At 41.3% G+C, this 27,406-nt stretch overlaps 1 protein-coding gene across 1 annotated transcript; it reads left to right on the top strand.

Moving 5' to 3' along the window:
• LOC132560754 (inactive rhomboid protein 1-like) lies at positions 1-23,968 on the top strand. The gene is made up of 14 exons (XM_060225430.1): positions 1-155; positions 609-942; positions 1,376-1,489; positions 1,701-1,807; positions 2,085-2,324; positions 3,227-3,338; positions 5,496-5,570; positions 6,080-6,241; positions 7,380-7,468; positions 9,835-9,901; positions 19,447-19,632; positions 20,564-20,664; positions 21,576-21,729; positions 21,917-23,968. The coding sequence occupies exons 1-14, from the start codon at positions 1-3 to the stop codon at positions 22,358-22,360; spliced, it is 2,340 nt and encodes a 779-aa protein (XP_060081413.1). The 3' UTR covers positions 22,361-23,968.
• The last annotated feature ends 3,438 nt before the right edge of the window (positions 23,969-27,406 follow it).

The raw sequence follows: 27,406 nt of genomic DNA, 5'->3' as shown, positions 1-27,406 counted from the left end.
ATGCCTGGAAACTATCGTCGCCAGAATACTTATGACCATACTACGGGTATGACATATGACCGTCAGATATCCAGAATGACCACAGCCAGTGCTCCAGCTCGAGGGGTTGCTGATGATGAGGAGGAGAAGCCCAGCACCATGTCTAAAGTTGGCAGGTAAGACACTCGCCTTACCTGGCCTTAACATTGTCACAAATAATACAAGTTGAGAATACTGTTTGGTAGGAAGTACAATGTGCATTGTATGTAGTTAATTTATTACTGCCTGGAGATCTTCAGCAATGGAAATATACAAAACATTGTGTATCAGTGCAGTAGTCCTGTGATTCCTAAGAGCTTTCCACTTTCAAGTCACAGTTTGAAGACATTTTGATTGTTTGGAGCATTATTTCTTTACCACTCTATCTGAACATAACTTTTCATACATCAAATTTGATATTGTACTGTCAGTAAGTATTTACCACTCTTGAGCGGCTTAGCACAATGGAATCTATATATGAGATATACTAGATATTTTGCAATCTACTTATCACTGAAGATATTTTTTGCCTTTGTTGCTTGAGAATCCAGTATAATTGTAACAGCAACCATTCTCTTTTTTTTCCACAGAAAGATCAAGACTAGCATTGCAGACTTCTTTGGTGTTGGAGAGGAGGATGCTACCAGGTCCCAGCGATGGAATAACAGACGAATGCGGTTTTATCGTGGCAAGTTTCGTGATGACAAGATGCCTGGAAAGGACCAGGCAGATGATGATGTTCTGGGGGACATGCCTACTGTGCCACATGTTTATGATCCTCTTCGTAATCCTACTCGACACAGCGAGTATTCATCCAGAAGAACAACTCCCCTCTCAAGCACAAGCACATATGCCAGATCAAGAGGTCCTCCCAAAAGACCAAGAAAAGACTCAGTTGTCAAGATGACTTATAAAACTATTGCTGTGAGTGATATCTTTCTCATTTGTTTTTCGAAATTGCCACATGTGACCTGTAAAATTGAAACATATCTTTTTATTCAAATATGCTAATAACTTAAGCACAATGTAAGGATTACATATTGTCCTGGGAAAATAATTACCTGGGTATACGAAAATTTGGCATTAAGCCAATCCATAACAAAACATGGAACCATGTTTATGTTTTGCCAAGTAGAATGGTATCAACAATTGACATTGTCCTGTTACAAGTCCCCCTGTGACTTAAAGTCAGAAGTAAGATGTTACCTCTTCACCTCTATTTCCACCTTGGGGGTTAATGGTAAGGAAATGCAGAAGATATACTGGTTAATAAATGTTGATTTAATAAATTGAATGTTTAAAGATGTTTGGTATGAAAATGCACACATAGATTGTAATATTTTCTTTATAATTATAGGGAGCTAGAAAGAAGTTACGTGGCAAGCCTAGTGTACAGCGTCAGAGGAGTTTTGCTCCTGCTAGTCTAGCAGGAGAGTACCCAGATGACCTTTCAGCAAGCATGATTTATCATGTAAGTATTTGGTCAAAGATATTACTCAAAGCTATGCTTTGTTAAATTCTGGTCAGTTCTGTGCAAGAGTCAATATGTCCCCTCTGTGACCAGGTTTTGAAAAACTGGTAGTTGAATCAATATTTTTTTGAGTTCTGTATAAGGATTCCTGGTCTGTTTCACTGCAATGATATTGTTTGAGTTCTGTACCAGTAATTGTGGTCTGTTTCAGTCCTATGATGATGCCTTCAGTCTAGTTGATGATGTTTTCTATGATGAGCCTGCCTTCAGCCCAGAGATGAGGATGGAAAAGATAGGTGAAGATGCTGAGATGGAAATGTAAGTTTCTGTATGACAACCCATACACACTAAATAATTATTCAAACAGTTTACTTTAACATTCACTTTTCTTTGTCAACTTAAGATAATTGAAATTTGGCAAAAAGAGAAAGGAAAAAACGTTATATGGTGTCGATTTAAATGGTTGTGTTAAAGGTGATAAGTAATAAATAGAGAAAAAAATAATCAGCAATTAAGTTGAAATGTAAGGTATTGTGAAAATCAGGTTGAAAAAAGTACTAAAATTGAGATGCAAAGTCCTGATGTTCTTCTACAGACATAGTAAGGGATGGCGGCCAGCACACCGGTATGGAATGTCCAAAAGTCATCAGCTGGATGAAGGTATGCCTCACTTTGGCATGAAAAGAATTGACAATGTGGTTCGAGAAGACCTGGAAGACCATGACAAGAGACAGATTGGAATGGGTTTTGTTGGCCGACTTTTTAACCGTAGTTACAGAAGTGATCGACTTAACTCCTACGTCAAGTCACAGATTGATGATTTTGATGATCACAGGTAACAAATCTTCAATACAGCAAAAACCATCAATCATTTAGATATATACACATTTACACTAACCTGATGTAGATACATGATATACATCTACAGTAACCTGATGTAGATACATGATATACAACTACAGTAACCTGATGTAGATACATGATATACAACTACAGTAACCTGATGTAGATACATGATGTACATCTACACTAACCTGATGTAGATACAAGATATACACTAACCTGATGTAGATACATGATATACATCTACAGTAACCTGATGTAGATACATGATATACATCTACAGCAACCTGATGTAGATACATGATATACATCTACAGTAACCTGATGTAGATACATGATATACATCTACAGTAACCTGATGTAGATACATGATATACATCTACAGTAACCTGATGTAGATACATGATATACGACTACACTAACCTGATGTAGATACATGATATACGACTACACTAACCTGATGTAGATACAAGATATACAACTACAGTAACCTGATGTAGATACAAGATATACATCTACAGTAACCTGATGTAGATACATGATATACGACTACAGTAACCTGATGTAGATACATGATATACATCTACACTAACCTGATGTAGATACATGATATACATCTACACTAACCTGATGTAGATACAAGATATACAACTACACTAACCTGATGTAGATACATGATATACAACTACAGTAACCTGATGTAGATACATGATCTACAACTACAGTAACCTGATGTAGATACATGATATACAACTACAGTAACCTGATGTAGATACATGATATACACTAACCTGATGTAGATACATGATATACATCTACAGTAACCTGATGTAGATACATGATATACATCTACACTAACCTGATATAGATACTTGATATACAACTTTTTTACAGGCCTTACTTCACTTACTGGGTGACCATAGTCCAGATCCTGTGCTTCATTGTATCCGTGGCAGTGTATGGTATCGCACCAATAGGAACTGGGGAAACAGTGAAAACTGAATACGTAAGTTTATATAAATCAATAAAAATTGTAAACATGTCAGTGTGTTTATATAAACCTGTAGTGAATGGTAGTGGAAGTACAGATCATGTTATAAACTGTATGGGAATGTATTGATATGTTTGATAGGGAAATTCTGGAAAGCTATTACATAAATACAGCTTAATGCTTAATAGCAGAGACATTAGGACAAGTGTTGCATTGTCTAATGGTAAAACAAATGGAAGACAAACTTTCATTGTGATTTATCATCTGTAATGAAGGATAGCAGTGGAGTAATAGAATCTTCTCCAACCTTGATGGTGTTACAGAAAATTCTCCATCTTGAGAATTGATATTTCTGGTTGTCTAACCCGAGGCTGTGCTGAGGGTGAAGCGACTAAAACAAGGGTTGGAGATTTCAATGTCCCAACCTCAATGTAGGGGAAGATTAGTTTGCTATCGTCATATTTTATTTGCTCAGGGTCCAAATGTTCTAATAATGGCATGTGTAGAAGTAGCTCTGGTTAACTTCTGGTTTAGAATGCCAGCACATGCTATGTGGTGATAAAGAAATCACTTCTAGGGTGTGACAGAAGTCACCTCGTATGGAGTGACAGAAATCACCCCCTATGGAGTGATAGAAATCACCCCCTAGGGTGCGACAGAAATCATCCCCTAGGGAGTGACAGAAATCACCCCCTATGGAGTGGCAGAAATCACCTCCTAAGGTGTGATAGAAATCACCCCCTATGGAGTCACAGAAATCACCCCCTAGGTTGTGACAGAAATCACCCCCTATGGAGTGACAGAAATCACCCCCTATGGAGTGACAGAAATCACCCCCTATAGAGCAACAGAAATCACCTCCTAGGGTGTGACAGAAATCACCTCCTAGGGAGTGACAGAAATCACCCCCTATGGAGTGACAGAAATCACCCCCTAGGGTGCGACAGAAATCATCCCCTAGGGAGTGACAGATATCACCCCCTATGGAGTGGCAGAAATCACCTCCTAAGGTGTGATAGAAATCACCCCCTATGGAGTCACAGAAATCACCCCCTAGGTTGTGACAGAAATCACCCCCTATGGAGTGACAGAAATCACCTCCTAAGGTGTGATAGAAATCACCCCTATGGAGTGACAGAAATCACCCCCTATAGAGTGACAGAAATCACCCCCTAGGGTGTGACAGAAATCATCCCCTAGGGAGTGACAGAACTCACCTCCTATGGAGTGATAGAAATCACCTATTATGGAGTGACAGAAATCACCTCCTAGGGAGTGACAGAAATCACCTCTTAGGTGTGACAGAAATCACCTCCTAAGGTGTGATAGAAATCACCCCCTATGGAGTGACAGAAATCACCCCCCGATGGAGTGACAGACATCACCTCCTAAGGTGTGATAGAAATCACCCCCTATGGAGTGACAGAAATCACCCCCTAGGTTGTGACAGAAATCACCCCCTATGGAGTGACAGAAATCACCTCCTAAGGTGTGATAGAAATCACCCCCTATGGAGTGACAGAAATCACCCCCTATAGAGTGACAGAAATCACCCCCTAGGTTGTGACAGAAATCATCCCCTAGGGAGTGACAGAACTCACCTCCTATGGAGTGATAGAAATCACCTATTATGGAGTGACAGAAATCACCTCCTAGGGTGTGACAGAAATCATCCCTTAGGGAGTAACAGAAATCACCCCCTAGGTTGTGACAGAAATCACCCCCTATGGAGTGACAGAAATCACCTCCTAAGGTGTGATAGAAATCACCCCCTATGGAGTGACAGAAATCACCTCCTAGGGTGTGACAGAAATCACCACCACCCCCTATGGAGTGACAGAAACCACCCCCTATGGAGTGACAGAAATCACCCCCTATGGTGTGACAGAAACCACTCCCCATGGAGTGACAGAAACCACTCCCTAGAAGATGACAATGATATCAGAGAAATCTTGTACAGGTAAAACAGGAGGCAAATCTGTGAATTATGGGAGAAAACTTTATCATTGATTACATGAAACCACAATATAATTATTGTAGCCTGTGAATATGATTATCATCCCTTTGTTGTGATGTCATCAGTTAAAAAGTTATTACCGACAAGGTATATAACCTGATTGTATCCTAGTTCTACCAGCATCATTTATTTTCCAGTTGCCTTGTTATTTTTAGGTGATGATGCCTAACTTGGCTATAGAGAACATTCGTTTTGTGGAGAATGACAATTTGTGGATTGGACCTCGCCAGGTAAGTTATATTTGTATATCAAGGCTTCATGTACATCTCCTTTTAACTTCAATGATAAACTTTTCATAAACTAAAGCAATGAAAACAAATTTGTGAGAAGATGGTTAACTTCACAAATCAGCTTGATATTACAGGAATCTGAATCAGGAGCCATTATGATATATACCCGTTACTCTTGATATTGTATTTTTTACTTCAGTTCAAATTTTGAAATATCGAGTGAATGTCGTGATCCAAGACCAGGAGATTATTGTAGAATAACAGCTTAACATTTGATACATTGTCTGGTTTATGTCATAATGACCTTGGAACAGGAATCCGATGAATGAGAATCATTTCATTCAGCTTTACTTCATTGCAGCAAATCATAAAACTTTCTTAAAAAACCATAAAAGAGAAGATGTAAAGAGATTGAGTTGATTTGTAAATAGGAATAAAAGTCACTTTTTTATTACATGTTGGGGTACCAACAACTTTGGTCTTATTGAAATGATTCCAAATATTGATAGGCTGATCTGATCCATCTTGGAGCCAAGTACTCCCCTTGTATGAGACGTGATGAAAATATTTGGGAAGGCATCAGGAAGGACAGAGTAGAGGAAAATACTTCTGGTTGTTGTGTGAGAGATGATGGCTCTGGCTGTACACAGACAGTTAAGGACTTGTGTGAGGTATGAGGTATATAGTAGGATTGAAGTTTGCAATGCTGTACCTCCTCCATCCTCCCAGTCCTGTACTGTAACTCTTGTAGACCACCTCCCTCCTCCCAGTCCTGTACTGTAACTCTTGTAGACCAACTTCCCTCCTCCCAGTCCTGTACTGTAACTCTTGTAGGCCACCTCCATTCTCCCAGTCCTGTGCTGTAACTCTTGGTAATCCAAGTCATCCCCTACTCCTGCACTGACCTTCAACATTTAATTCTTGGTAATGTAAGTCATCCCCTACTCCTGCACTGACCTTCAACATTTAATTCTTGGTAATGTAAGTCAGCCCCTACTCCTGCACTGACCTTCAACATTTAATTCTTGGTAATGTAAGTCATCCCCTACTCCTGCACTGACCTTCAACATTTAATTCTTGGTAATGTAAGTCATCCCCTACTCCTGCACTGACCTTCAACATTTAATTCTTGGTAATGTAAGTCATCCCCTACTCCTGCACTGACCTTCAACATTTAATTCTTGGTAATGTAAGTCAGCCCCTACTCCTGCACTGACCTTCAACATTTAATTCTTGGTAATGTAAGTCCCCCTACTCCTGCACTGACCTTCAACATTTAATTCTTGGTAATGTAAGTCATCCCCTACTCCTGCACTGACCTTCAACATTTAATTCTTGGTAATGTAAGTCATCCCCTACTCCTGCACTGACCTTCAACATTTAATTCTTGGTAATGTAAGTCATCCCCTACTCCTGCACTGACCTTCAACATTTAATTCTTGGTAATGTAAGTCATCCCCTACTCCTGCACTGACCTTCAACATTTAATTCTTGGTAATGTAAGTCATCCCCTACTCCTGCACTCCTTCAACATTTAATTCTTGGTAATGTAAGTCAGCTTATTCATTACTGATTATTTTACCTTTTGCTTTTAGATTGCCTTCATTACATTGTATAGTATAAATGAAATTCTTTTTAAAAGTCAGATTTTCCAAAAACAGAAAATAATGTAAACTTGTGATAAGAACTGAGGCATTGCTTTTGCTATCAACTGTTGTTTCCTTTCATACAATGAAGCAGATGAAAACAAGCAAAAGTTATGCACCAAGACAATATTATAATTTAAGTTGGTGTCATAATTTCTTTCAGCCAACTTTAAACACTTTCATGAAATGGAATTCAACGCATCCTGGAAAGGGAGGCTTTGTAGCAGGTGCAGTGTGTGGACAGGATCCTAAGTAAGTATTACAATGTCCATGGTGTGTTGTGTGTGTTGGGGGAGGGAGGCAAAGTAAGTACAGCAATGTTCCAGATGTGTTGTGTGTGTTGTGTTGGGGGAGGGAGGCAAAGTAAGTACAGCAATGTCCATGGTGTGTTGTGTGTGTTGGGGGAGGGAGGCAAAGTAAGTACAGCAATGTCCATGGTGTGTTGTGTGTGTTGGGGGAGGGAGGCAAAGTAAGTATCACAATGTCCATGGTGTGTTGTGTGTGTTGGGGGAGGGAGGCAAAGTAAGTACAGCAATGTTCCAGATGTGTTGTGTGTGTTGGGGAGGGAGGCAAAGTAAGTACAGCAATGTCCATGGTGTGTTGTGTGTGTTGGGGGAGGGAGGCAAAGTAAGTATCACAATGTCCATGGTGTGTTGTGTGTGTTGGGGGAGGGAGGCAAAGTAAGTACAGCAATGTCCATGGTGTGTTGTGTGTGTTGGGGGAGGGAGGCAAAGTAAGTACAGCAATGTCCCAGATGTGATATGTTGGACTCTTAAGTATGTGTGGGTTGGACAGTAAGCACTGCTATTGTCTAGATGTGGTGTGTGGAAGGGACCCAAAGTGACCATTGCAATGTCCTGGGTGTGGTGAGTGGGCGGGGCACATTATAAGTACAGCAATGTCCAGGTGTGGTGTGTGAGTGGGACTCTTAAGTATGTGTGGGTGTGAGTCTGAAGTATGTGAGGGTGGGATTCTTAAGTATGTGTGGGTAGGATTCTTAAGTATGTGTGGGTGTGAGTCTGAAGTATGTGTGGGTGGGATTCTTAAGTATGTGTGGGTGTGAGTCTGAAGTATGTGTGGATGTGAGTCTGAAGTATGTGTGGGTGTGAGTCTGAAGTATGTGTGGGTGTGAGTCTGAAGTATGTGTGGGTGGGATTCTTAAGTATGTGTGGGTGTGAGTCTGAAGTATGTGTGGGTGGGATTCTTAAGTATGTGTGGGTGTGAGTCTGAAGTATGTGTGGGTGTGAGTCTGAAGTATGTGTGGGTGTGAGTCTGAAGTATGTGTGGGTGTGAGTCTGAAGTATGTGTGGGTGTGAGTCTGAAGTATGTGTGGGTGTGAGTCTGAAGTATGTGAGGGTGGGATTCTTAAGTATGTGTGGGTGTGAGTCTGAAGTATGTGTGGGTGTGAGTCTGAAGTATGTGTGGGTGGGATTCTTAAGTATGTGTGGGTTGGACTCTAAATAAGCACTACTATTTTCTGGATGTGGTGTGTGGAGGGGGTCCTAAGTAACCGTTACAATGTTCTGGGTGTGTAAAATGATACTTTGTTCTTGTGTGGTGATGAGTGGAGATGAAGAAGTCCAAACGCTGTTCGAGTGTTGAAGATTTATTGTGATGTAGGCTATGGAGAGATGGAACACTCACATGCCTTCAGGAAGCGATACATACTGGCTAGAAAGGTGGTTGTATTTATACTAGCCATGTTAATTAACTGATGAAGGACTAATACACGTTAGCTAACAGGTAAACATGGATTGAAGTATACATGAGTTGTCAACAAGGTCTTGCACACATAAATGGCGATAGATTCGGCTGTTTACAACAAGATAATGTTACACTGATTATCATACAAACTGCTTAGATAGGCTTTAGGTAACTGACTTAAATAATCAGGGAACAAACTAATACATGAACATGTGTAGTAGATCAGTAACGACAGAATACCTCTGGCCACTGGTCAATACATAAATGTTCCCAGTAGATGTCAGTACTAAATTAACATAGGCAGATACATTATGGTGAAACATCTGACTTATGTCTAGCATAATTTTGAATCTTACATATTAACTTTTCATTCGTCCCTTTGTATAAAATTGATTTCAAATTTCAATTTGACTTAAGTATGTGTGGGTGTTGGTCTTAAGTATGTGTGGATGGGACACAAATAAGTATTATAATATCACAAATGTTGTGTGTAGATGGGACACAAATAAGTTTTATAATATCACAGATGTGTGTAGATGGGACACAAATAAATTTTATATCACAGATGTTGTGTGAAGATGGGACACAAATAAGTTTTATAATATCACAGATGTGGTGTGTAGATGGGACACAAATAAGTTCTATAATATCACAGATGTTGTGTGAAGATGGGACACAAATAAATTTTATAATATCACAGATGTGGTGAGAGGACTGACATTATACAATGTGAGGATTCTGTATCTCTGGGTAAGGATGTCAGAGTATCTCTGGGTAGGGCTGTCAGAGTATCTCTGGGTAGGGATGTCAGAGTATCTCTGGGTAGGGATGTCAGAGTATCTCTGGGTAGGGATGGGGGACATGTAGTCAGATTGTTACAGAGAAGTGTGTTACTGAAATTTTCTGTTTTCTAGCTACTGTACCAAACCTGCTTCAGTTGAACCGTTTGTGTGGGACAAAAACTCTATCACAAAGTGGCCGGTAAGTTTCTTCATCCGTAACATTGATTCTGAAGATAAATATGATGGTCCAGTTAAGGTCATTTAGTCGTTTTAGATCTCCTCAGAGTATGTCCAGAGAGAACTGCTGATTTGTTGGTAGTTAGTGTGTCATTTAATCTCAGATATTTTAGATCAGGCAAATCCAGTCCCACATTTTATGTGTGAGTGTAGGATATGGGACTGACACATCCTAAGAATGGCATCATACCTCCACTCTATCATGATCTTCGTCCATATTTGGTATTTTAGTTTAGGTGAGAAGTTGGAAACTATTAACAGTTTGCAGTATGTTACCTTGATACCATTTCTTGTTCACTTGGTATTAGAATATGTAATCATTTAAATAGATTTGATGTAAAGGAAAAATAAAACTATCACTCCATACTTCTGTGATTCTGTCTCCTTTACAGTTGATCCATTCCCTCGATCTTGTCCATTCCCCTGATCTTGTCCATTCCCCTGATCTTGTCCATTCCACTGATCTTGTCCATTCCCCTGATCTTGTCCCCTGATCTTATCCATTCCCCTGATCTTTTCCATTCCCCTGATCTTGTCCATTCCCCTGATCTTGTCCATTCCCCTGATCTTGTCCCCAGATCTTGTCCATTCCCCAGATCTTTTCCATTCCCCTGATCTTGTCCTCTGATCTTGTCCATTCCCCTGATCTTGTCCATTCCTCTGATCTTTTCCATTCCTCTGATCTTGTCCATTCCCCTGATCTTGTCCTCTGATCTTGTCCATTCCCCTGATCTTGTCCCCAGATCTTGTCCATTCCCCTGATCTTGTCCATTCCCCTGATCTTGTCCATTCCCCTGATCTTGTCCCCTGATCTTGTCCATTCCCCTGATCTTGTCCATTCCCCTGATCTTGTCCATTCCCCTGATCTTGTCCATTCCCCTGATCTTGTCCATTCCCCTGATCTTGTCCCCTGATCTTGTCCATTCCCCTGATCTTGTCCATTCCCCTGATCTTGTCCCCTGATCTTGTCCATTCCCCTGATCTTGTCCATTCCCCTGATCTTGTCCATTCCTCTGATCTTGTCCCCTGATCTTGTCCATTCCCCTGATCTTGTCCCCTGATCTTGTCCATTCCTCTGATCTTGTCCATTCCCCTGATCTTGTCCCCTGATCTTGTCCATTCCCCTGATCTTGTCCATTCCCCTGATCTTGTCCCCTGATCTTGTCCATTCCCCTGATCTTGTCCATTCCCCTGATCTTGTCCCCTGATCTTGTCCATTCCCCTGATCTTGTCCATTCCCCTGATCTTGTCCCCTGATCTTGTCCATTCCCCTGATCTTGTCCCCTGATCTTGTCCATTCCCCTGATCTTGTCCATTTTCCTGATCTTGTCCATTCCCCTGATCTTGTCCCCTGATCTTGTCCATTCCCCTGATCTTGTCCATTCCCCTGATCTTGTCCATTCCCCTGATCTTGTCCATTCCTCTGATCTTGTCCCCTGATCTTGTCCATTCCCCTGATCTTGTCCATTCCTCTGATCTTGTCCCCTGATCTTGTCCATTCCCCTGATCTTGTCCATTCCCCTGATCTTGTCCATTCCCCTGATCTTGTCCCCTGATCTTGTCCATTCCCCTGATCTTGTCCATTCCCCTGATCTTGTCCATTCCTCTGATCTTGTCCATTCCTCTGATCTTGTCCATTCCCCTGATCTTGTCCCCTGATCTTGTCCATTCCCCTGATCTTGTCCATTCCCCTGATCTTGTCCATTCCCCTGATCTTGTCCCCTGATCTTGTCCATTCCCCTGATCTTGTCCATTCCTCTGATCTTGTCCATTCCACTGATCTTGTCCATTCCTCTGATCTTGCCCATTCCCCTGATCTTGTCCATTCCTCTGATCTTGTCCATTCCCCTGATCTTGTCCTCTGATCTTGTCCATTCCTCTGATCTTGTCCCCTGATCTTGTCCATTCCTGATCTTGTCCATTCCCCTGATCTTGTCCATTCCCCTGATCTTGTCCATTCCCCTGATCTTGTCCCCTGATCTTGTCCATTCCCCTGATCTTGTCCATTCCCCTGATCTTGTCCATTCCCCTGATCTTGTCCCCTGATCTTGTCCATTCCTCTGATCTTGTCCATTCCCCTGATCTTGTCCATTCCTCTGATCTTGTCCATTCCCCTGATCTTGTCCTCTGATCTTGTCCATTCCTCTGATCTTGTCCCCTGATCTTGTCCATTCCTCTGATCTTGTCCATTCCCCTGATCTTGTCCATTCCCCTGATCTTGTCCATTCCCCTGATCTTGTCCCCTGATCTTGTCCATTCCTCTGATCTTGTCCATTCCCCTGATCTTGTCCATTCCTCTGATCTTGTCCATTCCCCTGATCTTGTCCCCTGATCTTGTCCATTCCCCTGATCTTGTCCCCTGATCTTGTCCATTCCTCTGATCTTGTCCATTCCCCTGATCTTGTCCATTCCTCTGATCTTTTCCATTCCCCTGATCTTGTCCCCTGATCTTGTCCCCTGATCTTGTCCGTTCCCCTGATCTTGTCCATTCCTCTGATCTTGTCCATTCCCCTGATCTTGTCCCCTGATCTTGTCCATTCCCCTGATCTTGTCCATTCCTCTGATCTTGTCCATTCCCCTGATCTTGTCCGTTCCCCTGATCTTGTCCGTTCCCCTGATCTTGTCCATTCCCCTGATCTTGTCCATTCCCCTGATCTTGTCCATTCCTCTGATCTTGTCCCCTGATCTTGTCCATTCCCCTGATCTTGTCCATTCCCCTGATCTTGTCCCCTGATCTTGTCCATTCCCCTGATCTTGTCCCCTGATCTTGTCCATTCCCCTGATCTTGTCCCCTGATCTTGTCCATTCCCCTGATCTTGTCCCCTGATCTTGTCCATTCCTCTGATCTTGTCCTCTGATCTTGTCCATTCCCCTGATCTTGTCCATTCCCCTGATCTTGTCCATTCCCCTGATCTTGTCCATTCCTCTGATCTTGTCCATTCCCATGATCTTGTCCATTCCTCTGATCTTATCCATTCCCCTGATCTTTTCCATTACCATGATCTTGTCCCCAGATCTTATCCCCTGATCTTGTCCATTCCCCTGATCTTTTCCATTCCCATGATCTTGTCCCCAGATCTTGTCCCCTGATCTTGTCCATTCCCCTGATCTTGTCCATTCCCCTGATCTTGTCCCCTGATCTTCTCCATTCCCCCGATCTTGTCCATTCCCCTGATCTTGTCCCCTGATCTTGTCCTCTGATCTTGTCCATTCCTCTGATCTTGTCCCCTGATCTTGTCCATTCCCCTGATCTTGTCCCCTGATCTTGTCCATTCCCCTGATCTTGTCCCCTGATCTTGTCCATTCCCCTGATCTTGTCCCCTGATCTTGTCCTCTGATCTTGTCCATTCCTCTGATCTTGTCCCTTGATCTTATCCATTCCCCTGATCTTGTCCCCTGATCTTGTCCCCTGATCTTGTCCATTCCCCTGATCTTGTCCTCTGATCTTGTCCATTCCTCTGATCTTGTCCCTTGATCTTATCCATTCCCCTGATCTTGTCCCCTGATCTTGTCCCTTGATCTTATCCATTCCCCTGATCTTGTCCCCTGATCTTGTCCCTTGATCTTATCCATTCCCCTGATCTTGTCCATTCCCCTGATCTTGTCCATTCCCCTGATCTTGTCCCCTGATCTTGTCCTCTGATCTTGTCCATTCCCCTGATCTTGTCCCCTGATCTTGTCCTCTGATCTTGTCCATTCCCCTGATCTTGTCCCCTGATCTTGTCCCCTGATCTTGTCCATTCCTCTGATCTTGTCCCTTGATCTTATCCATTCCCCTGATCTTGTCCCCTGATCTCGTCCATTCCTCTGATCTTGTCCCCTGATCTTGTCCATTCCCCTGATCTTGTCCCCTGATCTTGTCCATTCCCCTGATCTTGTCCCCTGATCTTGTCCTCTGATCTTGTCCATTCCCCTGATCTTGTCCTCTGATCTTGTCCATTCCCCTGATCTTGTCCCCTGATCTTGTCCTCTGATCTTGTCCATTCCCCTGATCTTGTCCCCTGATCTTGTCCATTCCTCTGATCTTGTCCCCTGATCTTGTCCATTCCCCTGATCTTGTCCCCTGATCTTGTCCATTCCCCTGATCTTGTCCCCTGATCTTGTCCATTCCCCTGATCTTGTCCCCTGATCTTGTCCTCTGATCTTGTCCATTCCCCTGATCTTGTCCCCTGATCTTGTCCATTCCTCTGATCTTGTCCATTCCCCTGATCTTGTCCTCTGATCTTGTCCCCTGATCTTGTCCATTCCCCTGATCTTGTCCCCTGATCTTGTCCATTCCCCTGATCTTGTCCCCTGATCTTGTCCTCTGATCTTGTCCATTCCTCTGATCTTGTCCCTTGATCTTATCCATTCCCCTGATCTTGTCCCCTGATCTTGTCCATTCCCCTGATCTTGTCCCCTGATCTTGTCCATTCCCCTGATCTTGTCCATTCCCCTGATCTTGTCCCCTGATCTTGTCCATTCCCCGGATCTTGTCCCCTGATCTTGTCCATTCCCCTGATCTTGTCCTCTGATCTTGTCCATTCCCCTGGTCTTGTCCATTCCACTGATCTTGTCCCCTGATCTTATCCATTCCCCTGATCTTTTCCATTCCCCTGATCTTGTCCATTCCCCTGATCTTTTCCATTCCCCTGATCTTGTCCATTCCCCTGATCTTGTCCATTCCCCTGATCTTGTCCATTCCTTTGATCTTGTCCATTCCTCTGATCTTGTCCTCTGATCTTGTCCATTCCCCTGATCTTGTCCATTCCCCTGATCTTGTCCATTCCTCTGATCTTGTCCATTCCCCTGATCTTGTCCATTCCCCTGATCTTGTCCATTCCTCTGATCTGTTCCATTCCCATGATCTTGTCCCCAGATCTTGTCCCCTGATCTTGTCCATTCCCCTGATCTTGTCCATTCCCCTGATCTTGTCCCCTGATCTTGTCCTCTGATCTTGTCCATTCCCCTGATCTTGTCCCCTGATCTTGTCCATTCCCCCGATCTTGTCCATTCCCCTGATCTTGTCCCCTGATCTTGTCCTCTGATCTTGTCCATTCCTCTGATCTTGTCCCCTGATCTTGTCCATTCCCCTGATCTTGTCCCCTGATCTTGTCCATTCCCCTGATCTTGTCCCCTGATCTTGTCCATTCCCCTGATCTTGTCCCCTGATCTTGTCCTCTGATCTTGTCCATTCCTCTGATCTTGTCCCTTGATCTTATCCATTCCCCTGATCTTGTCCCTTGATCTTATCCATTCCCCTGATCTTGTCCATTCCCCTGATCTTGTCCCCTGATCTTGTCCATTCCCCTGATCTTGTCCCCTGATCTTGTCCATTCCCCTGATCTTGTCCCCTGATCTTGTCCTCTGATCTTGTCCATTCCCCTGATCTTGTCCCCTGATCTTGTCCTCTGATCTTGTCCATTCCCCTGATCTTGTCCCCTGATCCTGTCCCCTGATCTTGTCCATTCCTCTGATCTTGTCCCTTGATCTTATCCATTCCCCTGATCTTGTCCCCTGATCTTGTCCATTCCTCTGATCTTGTCCCCTGATCTTGTCCATTCCCCTGATCTTGTCCCCTGATCTTGTCCATTCCCCTGATCTTGTCCCCTGATCTTGTCCATTCCCCTGATCTTGTCCCCTGATCTTGTCCATTCCCCTGATCTTGTCCCCTGATCTTGTCCTCTGATCTTGTCCATTCCCCTGATCTTGTCCCCTGATCTTGTCCATTCCCCTGATCTTGTCCCCTGATCTTGTCCATTCCCCTGATCTTGTCCCCTGATCTTGTCCATTCCCCTGATCTTGTCCCCTGATCTTGTCCCCTGATCTTGTCCATTCCCCTGATCTTGTCCCCTGATCTTGTCCATTCCCCTGATCTTGTCCCCTGATCTTGTCCTCTGATCTTGTCCATTCCCCTGATCTTGTCCCCTGATCTTGTCCTCTGATCTTGTCCATTCCCTTGATCTTGTCCCCTGATCTTGTCCATTCCTCTGATCTTGTCCCCTGATCTTGTCCATTCCCCTGATCTTGTCCCCTGATCTTGTCCATTCCCCTGATCTTGTCCCCTGATCTTGTCCTCTGATCTTGTCCATTCCCCTGATCTTGTCCCCTGATCTTGTCCTCTGATCTTGTCCATTCCCCTGATCTTGTCCCCTTATCTTGTCCCTTCCCCTGTTCTTGTCCTCTGATCTTGTCCCCTGATCTTATCCATTCCCCTGATCTTGTCCCCTGATCCTGTCCCCTGATCTTGTCCATTCCTCTGATCTTGTCCCTTGATCTTATCCATTCCCCTGATCTTGTCCCCTGATCTTGTCCATTCCTCTGATCTTGTCCCCTGATCTTGTCCATTCCCCTGATCTTGTCCCCTGATCTTGTCCATTCCCCTGATCTTGTCCCCTGATCTTGTCCATTCCCCTGATCTTGTCCCCTGATCTTGTCCATTCCCCTGATCTTGTCCCCTGATCTTGTCCTCTGATCTTGTCCATTCCCCTGATCTTGTCCCCTGATCTTGTCCATTCCCCTGATCTTGTCCCCTGATCTTGTCCATTCCCCTGATCTTGTCCCCAGATCTTGTCCATTCCCCTGATCTTGTCCCCTGATCTTGTCCCCTGATCTTGTCCATTCCCCTGATCTTGTCCTCTGATCTTGTCCATTCCCCTGATCTTGTCCCCTGATCTTGTCCTCTGATCTTGTCCATTCCCCTGATCTTGTCCCCTGATCTTGTCCATTCCTCTGATCTTGTCCCCTGATCTTGTCCATTCCCCTGATCTTGTCCCCTGATCTTGTCCATTCCCCTGATCTTGTCCCCTAATCTTGTCCATTCCCCTGATCTTGTCCCCTGATCTTGTCCTCTGATCTTGTCCATTCCCCTGATCTTGTCCCCTGATCTTGTCCATTCCTCTGATCTTGTCCATTCCCCTGATCTTGTCCTCTGATCTTGTCCCCTGATCTTGTCCATTCCCCTGATCTTGTCCCCTGATCTTGTCCATTCCCCTGATCTTGTCCCCTGATCTTGTCCTCTGATCTTGTCCATTCCTCTGATCTTGCCCCTTGATCTTATCCATTCCCCTGATCTTGTCCCCTGATCTTGTCCATTCCCCGGATCTTGTCCCCTGATCTTGTCCATTCCCCTGATCTTGTCCTCTGATCTTGTCCATTCCCCTGGTCTTGTCCATTCCCCTGATCTTGTCCCCTGATCTTGTCCATTCCCCTGATCTTGTCCCCTGATCTTGTCCTCTGATCTTGTCCATTCCCCTGATCTTGTCCATTCCCCTGATCTTGTCCCCTGATCTTGTCCTCTGATCTTGTCCATTCCCCTGATCTTGTCCCCTGATCTTGTCCTCTGATCTTGTCCATTCCCCTGATCTTGTCCCCTGATCTTGTCCTCTGATCTTGTCCATTCCCCTGATCTTGTCCCCTGATCTTGTCCATTCCTCTGATCTTGTCCCCTGATCTTGTCCATTCCCCTGATCTTGTCCCTGATCTTGTCCATTCCCCTGATCTTGTCCCCTTTGTCCTCTGATCTTGTCCATTCCCCTGATCTTGTCCCCTGATCTTGTCCCCTGATCTTGTCCATTCCCCTGATCTTGTCCCCTGATCTTTTCCATTCCCCGGATCTTGTCCCCTGATCTTGTCCATTCCCCTGATCTTGTCCTCTGATCTTGTCCATTCCCCTGGTCTTGTCCATTCCACTGATCTTGTCCCCTGATCTTGTCCATTCCCCTGATCTTGTCCCCTGATCTTGTCCATTCCCATGATCTTGTCCCCTGATCTTGTCCATTCCCCTGATCTTGTCCCCTGATCTTGTCCATTCCCCTGATCTTGTCCTCTGATCTTGTCCATTCCCCGTGTCTTGTCCATTCCACTGATCTTGTCCCCTGATCTTGTCCATTCCCCTGATCTTGTCCATTCCCCTGATCTTGTCCATTCCCCTGATCTTGTCCATTCCCCTGATCTTTTCCATTCCCCTGATCTTTTCCATTCCCCTGATCTTGTCCATTCTCCTGATCTTGTCCATTCCCCTGATCTTGTCCATTCCCCTGATCTTGTCCATTCCTTTGATCTTGTCCATTCCTCTGATCTTGTCCCCTGATCTTGTCCATTCCCCTGATCTTGTCCCTTGATCTTATCCATTCCCCTGATCTTGTCCTCTGATCTTGTCCATTCCCCTGATCTTGTCCCCTGATCTTGTCCATTCCCCTGATCTTGTCCCCTGATCTTGTCCATTCCTGATCTTGTCCATTCCCGGATCTTCTCCATTCCCCTGATCTTGTCCATCTGTCCATTCCCCTGGTCTTGTCCATTCCCCTGATCTTGTCCCCTGATCTTGTCCATTCCCCTGATCTTGTCCCCTGATCTTGTCCATCTTGTCCATTCCCCTGATCTTCCCCTGATCTTGTCCTCTGATCTTGTCCATTCCCCTGATCTTGTCCATTCCCCTGATCTTGTCCCCTGATCCCTCTGATCTTGTCCATTCCCCTGATCTTGTCCATTCCCCTGATCTTGTCCATTCCCCTGATCTTGTCCCCTGATCTTGTCCTCTTGTCCATTCCCCTGATCTTGTCCCCTGATCTTGTCCATTCCTCTGATCTTGTCCCCTGATCTTGTCCATTCCCCTGATCTTGTCCCCCCTGATCTTGTCCCCTGATCCCTCTGATCTTGTCCATTCCCCTGATCTTGTCCCCTGATCTTGTCCTCTGATCTTGTCCATTCCCCTGATCTTGTCCCCTGATCTTGTCCATTCCTCTGATCTTGTCCATTCCCCTGATCTTGTCCATTCTTGTCCATTCCCCTTATCTTGTCCCCTGATCTTGTCCATTCCCCTGATCTTGTCCCCTGATCTTGTCCATTCCTCTGATCTTGTCCATTCCCCTGATCTTGTCCATTCCCCTGATCTTGTCCCCTGATCTTGTCCATTCCCCCGATCTTGTCCTCTGATCTTGTCCATTCCCCTGGTCTTGTCCATTCCACTGATCTTGTCCCCTGATCTTGTCCATTCCCCTGATCTTGTCCCCTGATCTTGTCCATTCCCCTGATCTTGTCCCCTGATCTTGTCCTCTGATCTTGTCCATTCCCCTGATCTTGTCCACTGATCTTGTCCTGATCTTGTCCATTCCACTGATCTTGTCCAGTCCTCTGATCTTTTCCATTCCCCTGATCTTTTCCATTCCCCTGATCTTGTCCATTCCCCTGATCTTTTCCATTCCCCTGATCTTGTCCATTCCCCTGATCTTTTCCATTCCCCTGATCTTGTCCATTCTCCTGATCTTGTCCATTCCCCTGATCTTGTCCATTCCCCTGATCTTGTCCATTCCTTTGATCTTGTCCATTCCCCTGATCTTGTCCCTTGATCTTATCCATTCCCCTGATCTTGTCCTCTGATCTTGTCCATTCCCCTGATCTTGTCCATTCCCCTGATCTTGTCCATTCCCCTGATCTTGTCCATTCCCCTGATTGTCTGAAGGCTTTGTTTTATATTTATCAAAGACATGAAAACCATTGTTAATTGATTGGTTTGATATTTTCTAGTATTGTGAGGAAACAAGTAGACCATCCTCTGACACCACAGTTGTGAGTGAGGGACGTCACATGACCTGTGAGATTAGCGGCCGACCCTGTTGCCATGGGATACAGGGAGAGTGTATGATGACGACAAGAGAACACTGTGACTTTATCAAAGGCTATTATCATGAGGATAAATACTTGTGTGCACAGGTAATGTGTTAAAGTGACACAGCTTAAGAACAAATATTACTAAAATATATGAAAAGATGTGTTAACAAAAGTGGTGTAATGAAATTTAATATAATTTTAAATCGTAGGGAAGTTTACTACTTTTGTGTCAACCAAAGCAAAGCATGAATGTTTTTTGAGAGGGGATAATAAACAATTTTTTGAAAACCTACTTGTTAAAGCCTTGTGAGGTGGTGATTTTCCTTACCAGTGATGGTATGACAACTTATGGTAATAAAAAGATTTTTAGTTTATGATCATACTGTCACCACTTTACACCAACACTATGTCACTATTGTCTATAATCAGCCATTATTTCTAGTTTATGATCATACTGTCACCACTTTACACCAACACTTTGTCACTATTGTCTATAATCAGCCATTATTTCTAGTTTATGATCATACTTTCACCACTTTACACCAACACTTTGTCACTATTGTCTATAATCAGCCATTATTTCTAGTTTATGATCATACTGTCACCACTTTACACCAACACTTTGTCACTATTGTCTATAATCAGCCATTATTTCTAGTTTATGATCATACTGTCACCACTTTACACCAACACTATGTCACTATTGTCTATAATCAGCCATTATTTCTAGTTTATGATCATACTGTCACCACTTTACACCAACACTTTGTCACTATTGTCTATAATCAGCCATTATTTCTAGTTTATGATCATACTGTCACCACTTTACACCAACACTTTGTCACTATTGTCTATAATCAGCCATTATTTCTAGTTTATGATCATACTTTCACCACTTTACACCAACACTTTGTCACTATTGTCTATAATCAGCCATTATTTCTAGTTTATGATCATACTTTCACCACTTTACACCAACACTTTGTCACTTTTGTCTATAATCAGCCATTTTTGGTTTTGGTCATTTGTCCAGGTGAGTTGTTTAACACAAATCTGCGGAATGATTCCTTTCGCTGATGACACAGCACCAGATCAGTTCTATAGGCTATGGACATCCATGTTTTTACACGGAGGGTAAGTTAAACTTGCATACCTGGGGAACAAATATGACAGTCCTAATGACTCCCAACTTTAAGGTTCATTTATCAGCAGTTTGCATATAGCATAAGAGTCAGTTATAAACAGATCCTAGAGTAACATTCATTTATCAACAGATTATAGAATAAGGGTAATTTATCAACAGATTATAGAATAAGGGTAATTTATCAACAGATTATAGAATAAGGGTAATTTATCAAGTGATTGTAGAATAAGGGTAATTTATCAAGTGATTGTAGAATAAGGGTAATTTATCAAGAGATTGTAGAATAAGGGTAATTTATCAAGTGATTGTAGAATAAGGGTAATTTATCAAGAGATTGTAGAATAAGGGTAATTTATCAACAGATTGTAGAATAAGGGTAATTTATCAAGTGATTGTAGAATAAGGGTAATTTATCAAGTGATTGTAGAATAAGGGTAATTTATCAAGAGATTGTAGAATAAGGGTAATTTATCAAGAGATTGTAGAATAAGGGTAATTTATCAAGAGATTGTAGAATAAGGGTAATTTATCAACAGATTGTAGAATAAGGGTAATTTATCAAGAGATTGTAGAATAAGGGTAATTTATCAAGTGATTGTAGAATAAGGGTAATTTATCAAGAGATTGTAGAATAAGGGTAATTTATCAAGAGATTGTAGAATAAGGGTAATTTATCAAGTGATTGTAGAATAAGGGTAATTTATCAAGTGATTGTAGAATAAGGGTAATTTATCAAGTGATTGTAGAATAAGGGTTATTTATCAACAGATTTTCTGGAAGACCTTTTCTGTCTTGATTAATCCCTAGAAATATCAAACTCTCTTGTGATGTAACACAAGATGACAATTTTGCAAGCAAAGATTTGGCCGTAATAAAATTGTACTTAATTTGGTTTTTACAGAGTCTTCCATCTGGTGATTACCATAGGATTCCAGTTCCTCATCATGAGAGACATAGAGAAATTAACTGGCTGTATAAGGATGGCAATAATATATGTTGGCAGTGGAATCGCTGGTAACATTGCCAGCTCAATATTCTTACCTTATCATGTAGAGGTAGGTTGAATCAGATTTTGGTTACAGTTTCATTTTTTGGTTCTTCATTAAATTAGGAGATAGATTGCAAAAAAGATTTTGTCTGTTAGATTGCCCTCTTATACTGACAGTTGAAATTTGTCATCAGTCCTTTGTTAGAATGACAACTTTTTATTAACGTATTAATGTCCACTCTTCATCACAACAGGTGGGACCAGCTGGGGCCCAGTTTGGTATTTTGGCCTGTCTCCTGGTGGAGGTCCTACAAAATATACAGATGCTGAAGCGACCTATAGTTGCCATCTTAAAGATTGGTGGTTTTATCCTCTTCCTCTTCCTACTTGGATTGTTGCCGTGGATAGACAACTGGGCTCATGTCAGCGGCTTTCTTTTTGGCTTCCTGCTAGCCTTTGCACTCATACCATACGTGTCGTTTGGTCAGTGGGACAGGAGGAGGAAGATCATTGGGATAATTTTGTCACTAGGGGGCGCCATTGCCTTGTTTATTACTCTGATTGTACTGTTTTATGTGCTTCCCCTGTATAACTGTCCTGGCTGTCAGTATTTCAACTGTATTCCATTTACTACAAACTTCTGTAAAAACATGGAAGTAGGCATTGATCGTGAGTCCACCTACAGTTCTCACCTGTAACTACTGGCAGCTTCTGTGATGCCGTCCACGTTTACCTAGATACTGCTGTAAATTGTCAAGCCTTATACTGTCAGTATAAATGTGTTATACTGTGGACTCAATAGTATTTAACTACCTTGATTGTTGAAACAAAAATAAAAGCAAGTATTTGCCAAGAGCAGAGCAATTCAACTGACCATGAGATTTTTATTCGTTGAACAAAGCCATTTATATATATAGTGGATGTTTTACATAGAATGTAAATCTAATACATTTAATTGAAATCCTAAGCATTTACAACATTATTTTGTGAGAGTTTTTGTTAGATATTATGTTACGATGGTATACGGGGTATTATTTTCACTATCCATTGTCGGACTGAAAATTTCTTTAGAAAAATTTAATACAATAGTATTATGAATTGAAGTACAAACTTGATTGTGTCTGGATAATTCTAACATTGAGATTCAGCAGTTTGAACTCACAGAACCTGTTGAATCTGGTATGATCAACTTCCTTTTGATCAGGCAGATGTTGTAAGTTACTGAAACACTATATAGATATTTTTGTACTACAAGTAGGTTTACTTTTATGTCAAATGTCATAGTTCATTGTACACCTGTAATGGCTTGATCTGCTCCCTATTAGGGCCCGGAATTCAAGGTCTCATAGTCAAAGGTCAAGATCAATTTTTATGATATTTTACTGTTAAATATTTTGTTATGACATTGTGAAACAAAGTTGACAAATAAGTTTACAAAAAGACAAAGTCACTGGGTCGAAGGTCAATATACATGTTTAATATGATAATACTTTATGACATCTAACCCAGAGAGATCAAAATGAACAAAAAGTGTATGAATACTCCGATGTCAATGTCAACATTCTATCAAAGCTGATTTGTATTGAATGAAGAACTGCTCCGCAGCAGGAGGATATAAAAGATGATAGGAATAACAAGGTAGAGTCCATCACAAAACACACAGATTCAGTGCCATTAGTCATGTTAGCAGTATTCCTAAACCATTTTAACCTTTCTGTTAAGTCCAGGTTTAGAACCGGACACATTGTGGGGTCTTTTTTAACATGTCAGTATTCTAGTTTCATAGCAATAACTAATTTCATGTGCATAATGCGTATTTGCTGTGATATTATACTTTATTAAGCAATAGAAAATTGGTAAAATTTATTTACTATCACGTACAGGGTATATTATCTAATTTTGGTGCAGATATTATTACATCTTATAGCTAGCTCGACATTATATTCATGTGTACTGATTTTGTATTTGTAAGTTCAGAGCTGAGAATTGATTGAAGTAAATATATGTGTTAAAATTAGCATAATATTTCATCATGTATATTTACATGTCCTCATTTACAATAACATGGGATTTGTTAACACCGTAACTTTAGATAAATTTCATGTTTTAAATATCTCCGAGTATGAGAGAAAATTGATATTACATTTATCTAACAGCTAGTCTATTGTAGTATTGGTGTATTTGACCATCTTACCACCTAGACCTTGTTATATATCAATCTTCAGTCAGAGCAATCACTGTTTACATATTGTATTTTATATTTTGTAGAATTTTTATATCCTTTATAATTCTGGGATGGAGTTTAATTTTATCTGCAGACAAATCTCTATTTTCTGCAACATTTTTTACTACTTGAAAAAGAAAATTATATCTAAATAATTTTACCCAAAAAATGTGTACCTTAATTTTGTATACTCCTAATCTGTGATATATAATATTTATTATAAAATAAAAGTGTGTCAAAACCAGACTTTTATAAAACATTGCCATCTTTAGGACTGATTTTCTATTGATTAAATAAAGGGAAAAGTAGATTTTCTATGTGTTGTTTGTCATTAAATCATTTATGCATGTGGCAAGTTTTACATAGCCCTTAAACGGTTTTTGTTTGGTTTATCAGGTGAATATTTTATGTTCAACATTATAGGCCTATAAGCCACACCTACATACTTCTGGTAACCTGCTCTTCTGTGCAGTTATTGGTTGGTTAGTTACGGTTTTCAAACTCTTCCTATTTCTATGCAGAAATTATCTCGCCAACAAACGTCTGGAAATGTAAGGAGGCAACCTACATCCCCATCATGGGATGGAGCCATCTATCAGGTTGTTATAAATGTTTGGTAGTTTCATAAGATGACTCCTGGGCCAAATAGTGCCTTATCCTGTCAGCAGCATAGATGGTGATTGCCTTGTTCTGCCAGTTGACTCTAGCCTGTCTTATTGGATGGAGCAAGGCGTTGTTTCTAAACAAACTAAAAACCATTCTACCATTCGGTATTTGGATTTCTGCTCTTTTACAAACACAAATATTGATATTAACTTAATTCAATCATTTGGAACGATAGAAATTCCACCATGGCTCTTGAATTCAACTGAAGTTAACTTTTTGGGTTAAATCAGACACTGACAGTTACACCTTCCGTTCATCCTTCTCAAAATTGCAGTTAGAATATAAAAATTTTCTACAATTACATACTGATGGTTAAAAAAATAATAAGGTTGCCACAGCCATGGTTACACAAGATGAAGCTTATGGACGCCAGCTACCCAATAACGCCTCAATATTCTCTGAAGAAGCCCAAACCATCTGCCTCACCCTTAAATATGTTCAAATTAACAAAGCAATGAGAGCTGTTATCTATTCAGACACTGCAAAGTCTTAGCAACAGAAATATCAACAATGTTTTCATATCATGAACTTACCTCAAACGATGGTATTTTTTTTGCTAGGTTCCTGGGTACATGGGAATACCAGACAATGAAAAGGCAGATCGTGCCGCAAAGGAAACTTTATCACTACCACCTGTTGTTTTTAAACTTCATTTTACTGATTTTAAACCATTTATCAAACATTTTGTAACAGCTCAGTGGCAGGAGGAATGGAATCAATATACCGATAATAAATTGTTTTCCGTAAAACCAATCAACAGTGAATGGTCTCCATGCTATAGAGACAAGCACCGAAACTGAGTTGTCCTTGCCTGTCTTCGGATGGGCCATGCTTAACTTACACATTTATATACATGTATGTTGAAAGGCAAAGATAATCCTTGGTGTATATAGCATGTGATGAGCCATTCATCGTTAAACATTTTTTATTGGACTGCATTGACCTTCTGTCTACTGGAGAAATGTTTTATCCTAACATTACAAGTCTTAAGACCCTTTTTGAAACTGTTGAGATTTATAAAATTCGAGGTTACCTGAAAGATGTTGGTTTGTATTATAGGATATGACTTACTAATTCAATCTTTTGTGATAATATAACCATCCAAGATTTTCTGCATTTGTCTTTTACCATTTAGTTCGTTTGATGTTATTTCCTTCTGGATATCTGCATCTCTAACTGGTTCATGACCCTAATGACCTTTTATGTGTTGACTGGCGTTAAGAATGTAATGATAATAATAATGATATATGGATGTGTTTAACAGCTTCTACCCTTGGATTGGTCAACACAACCAAATATGTATAAGGAAGAAGTAAAGAAAAACGTCCTGCCACAACCAGAATGGTAGAGTGTCCATCTATAAACCGAAAGGTCAAAGGTTAAACCCTGGTGATGGCAGGAAGTTTTTCATTATTCCTTCCCATTACAGATTGGGTGATATTGACCAATAGAAGCTGTGGGAGATTGAGATGCTTCCTTGGCGATATCAATCATGGGTTGTTTTTGTCATTTGGGTTGATGACTTTTCAAAGGGGGAGTAATGTTGAAAGTACAGTGGCCTTAGTAGCCCAGCTTGTGGGAATTTCCATTTATCTCAAGTGGTAGAGTGTAAGGTTAAGAGATTGATGGGTCAATCATGGCAAGACGGTTTTCATTACTCCTTCCTATTACATAATCCACAGACAGGTAAGGAATATCATGTCTCAGTGCCCGTCTCTAAATGAAAGTGGAGATCATTAACTGATAGTTGGTTTTATCAAATAAAATGAAATGTTTCTACATATTGATTCCAATCATTTTGACACTTCCATGTTGTGTTCACATACCGTTAAAACTCTGTGAAATAAAGTTTAAAATTGACAGATAATAGCACTAAAGCAACTTTCTGGTATTATCTGGCTCTTAATTACATGGTATTCCCTTATACCCAGAAACTCAGCAAAATATTATATGACAGTTTGAGGTATGACTATGATGTAGTATTAATGTCTTGTTTAACAAAGACGTAGTCCCCCATTTTCTAACGCTAAGACTTTGTAGAGAGTCAGAGAAGATCATTGCACTTGGTACCTTATAAGCTTTCACATCTCAAGTGTGCAGTATATAGCAGATGCTGTTTCTACAGCCGACATCAGTAGTTTGGTAGCCAGCATCCAAAAAATTGTATTTACCACAACCAAGGCAGCAGTTACCTTAACATCGTTTCTTAAACCATCAGAGCAGACCAACAGAAAGTCATTATATTTTGACAGCAGTTTTGAGAAAGATGAACCAAAGGGTTTAAGAGCTGGTGTAAGATTTGATTATTTCATGAGGTGAAACATGATGATCGATTGTGTCAATGTTAATTTGGTTGTTTTCTGAGAGACAGAAAATGTTTATACCATATGATGGAATGCACTTTAGTGTATGTTGAAACAAAATTTTATCATTTGTATTTTATACAAGTTAATAAGCTTGGCTTTAAGGATTTCAAAACCAGATTAGTGTATTGCAAAGAATTATTTTTATATATACTCATTAATTCAATACATACATACCAGGTATTATCTTTACAAAGAAACTGATAAAAAGTGATTTTTTGACATGTCATGAATCATCCTCTGCATGATTTTTTTAGACTTATACTTAATTACTAGGATTATATACTTTGTTCACTAGCCTCTACACAGAAACATTTGGTGGTTTTGAAGGCTACAAGCACCAGTCTCAGACCATGGTTATGAATGGTTTCTAATAACATGAGGTATAATTTTCTAGCCAATCAATAAACAACTGAATTTATTTCATAGAGATTAGAGCTTTGTTAAGTCTAAGTATAAACATCAGCACCCCAGTCAGGGAAGGACACTAG

This window comes from Ylistrum balloti, unplaced genomic scaffold, assembly GCF_031769215.1.
Source record: "Ylistrum balloti isolate Yb309-2 unplaced genomic scaffold, AGI_CSIRO_Ybal_v1 Utg371108, whole genome shotgun sequence".
Taxonomy (NCBI): Eukaryota; Metazoa; Mollusca; class Bivalvia; order Pectinida; family Pectinidae; genus Ylistrum; species Ylistrum balloti.
This window is presented reverse-complemented; position numbering and strand designations above follow the sequence as displayed.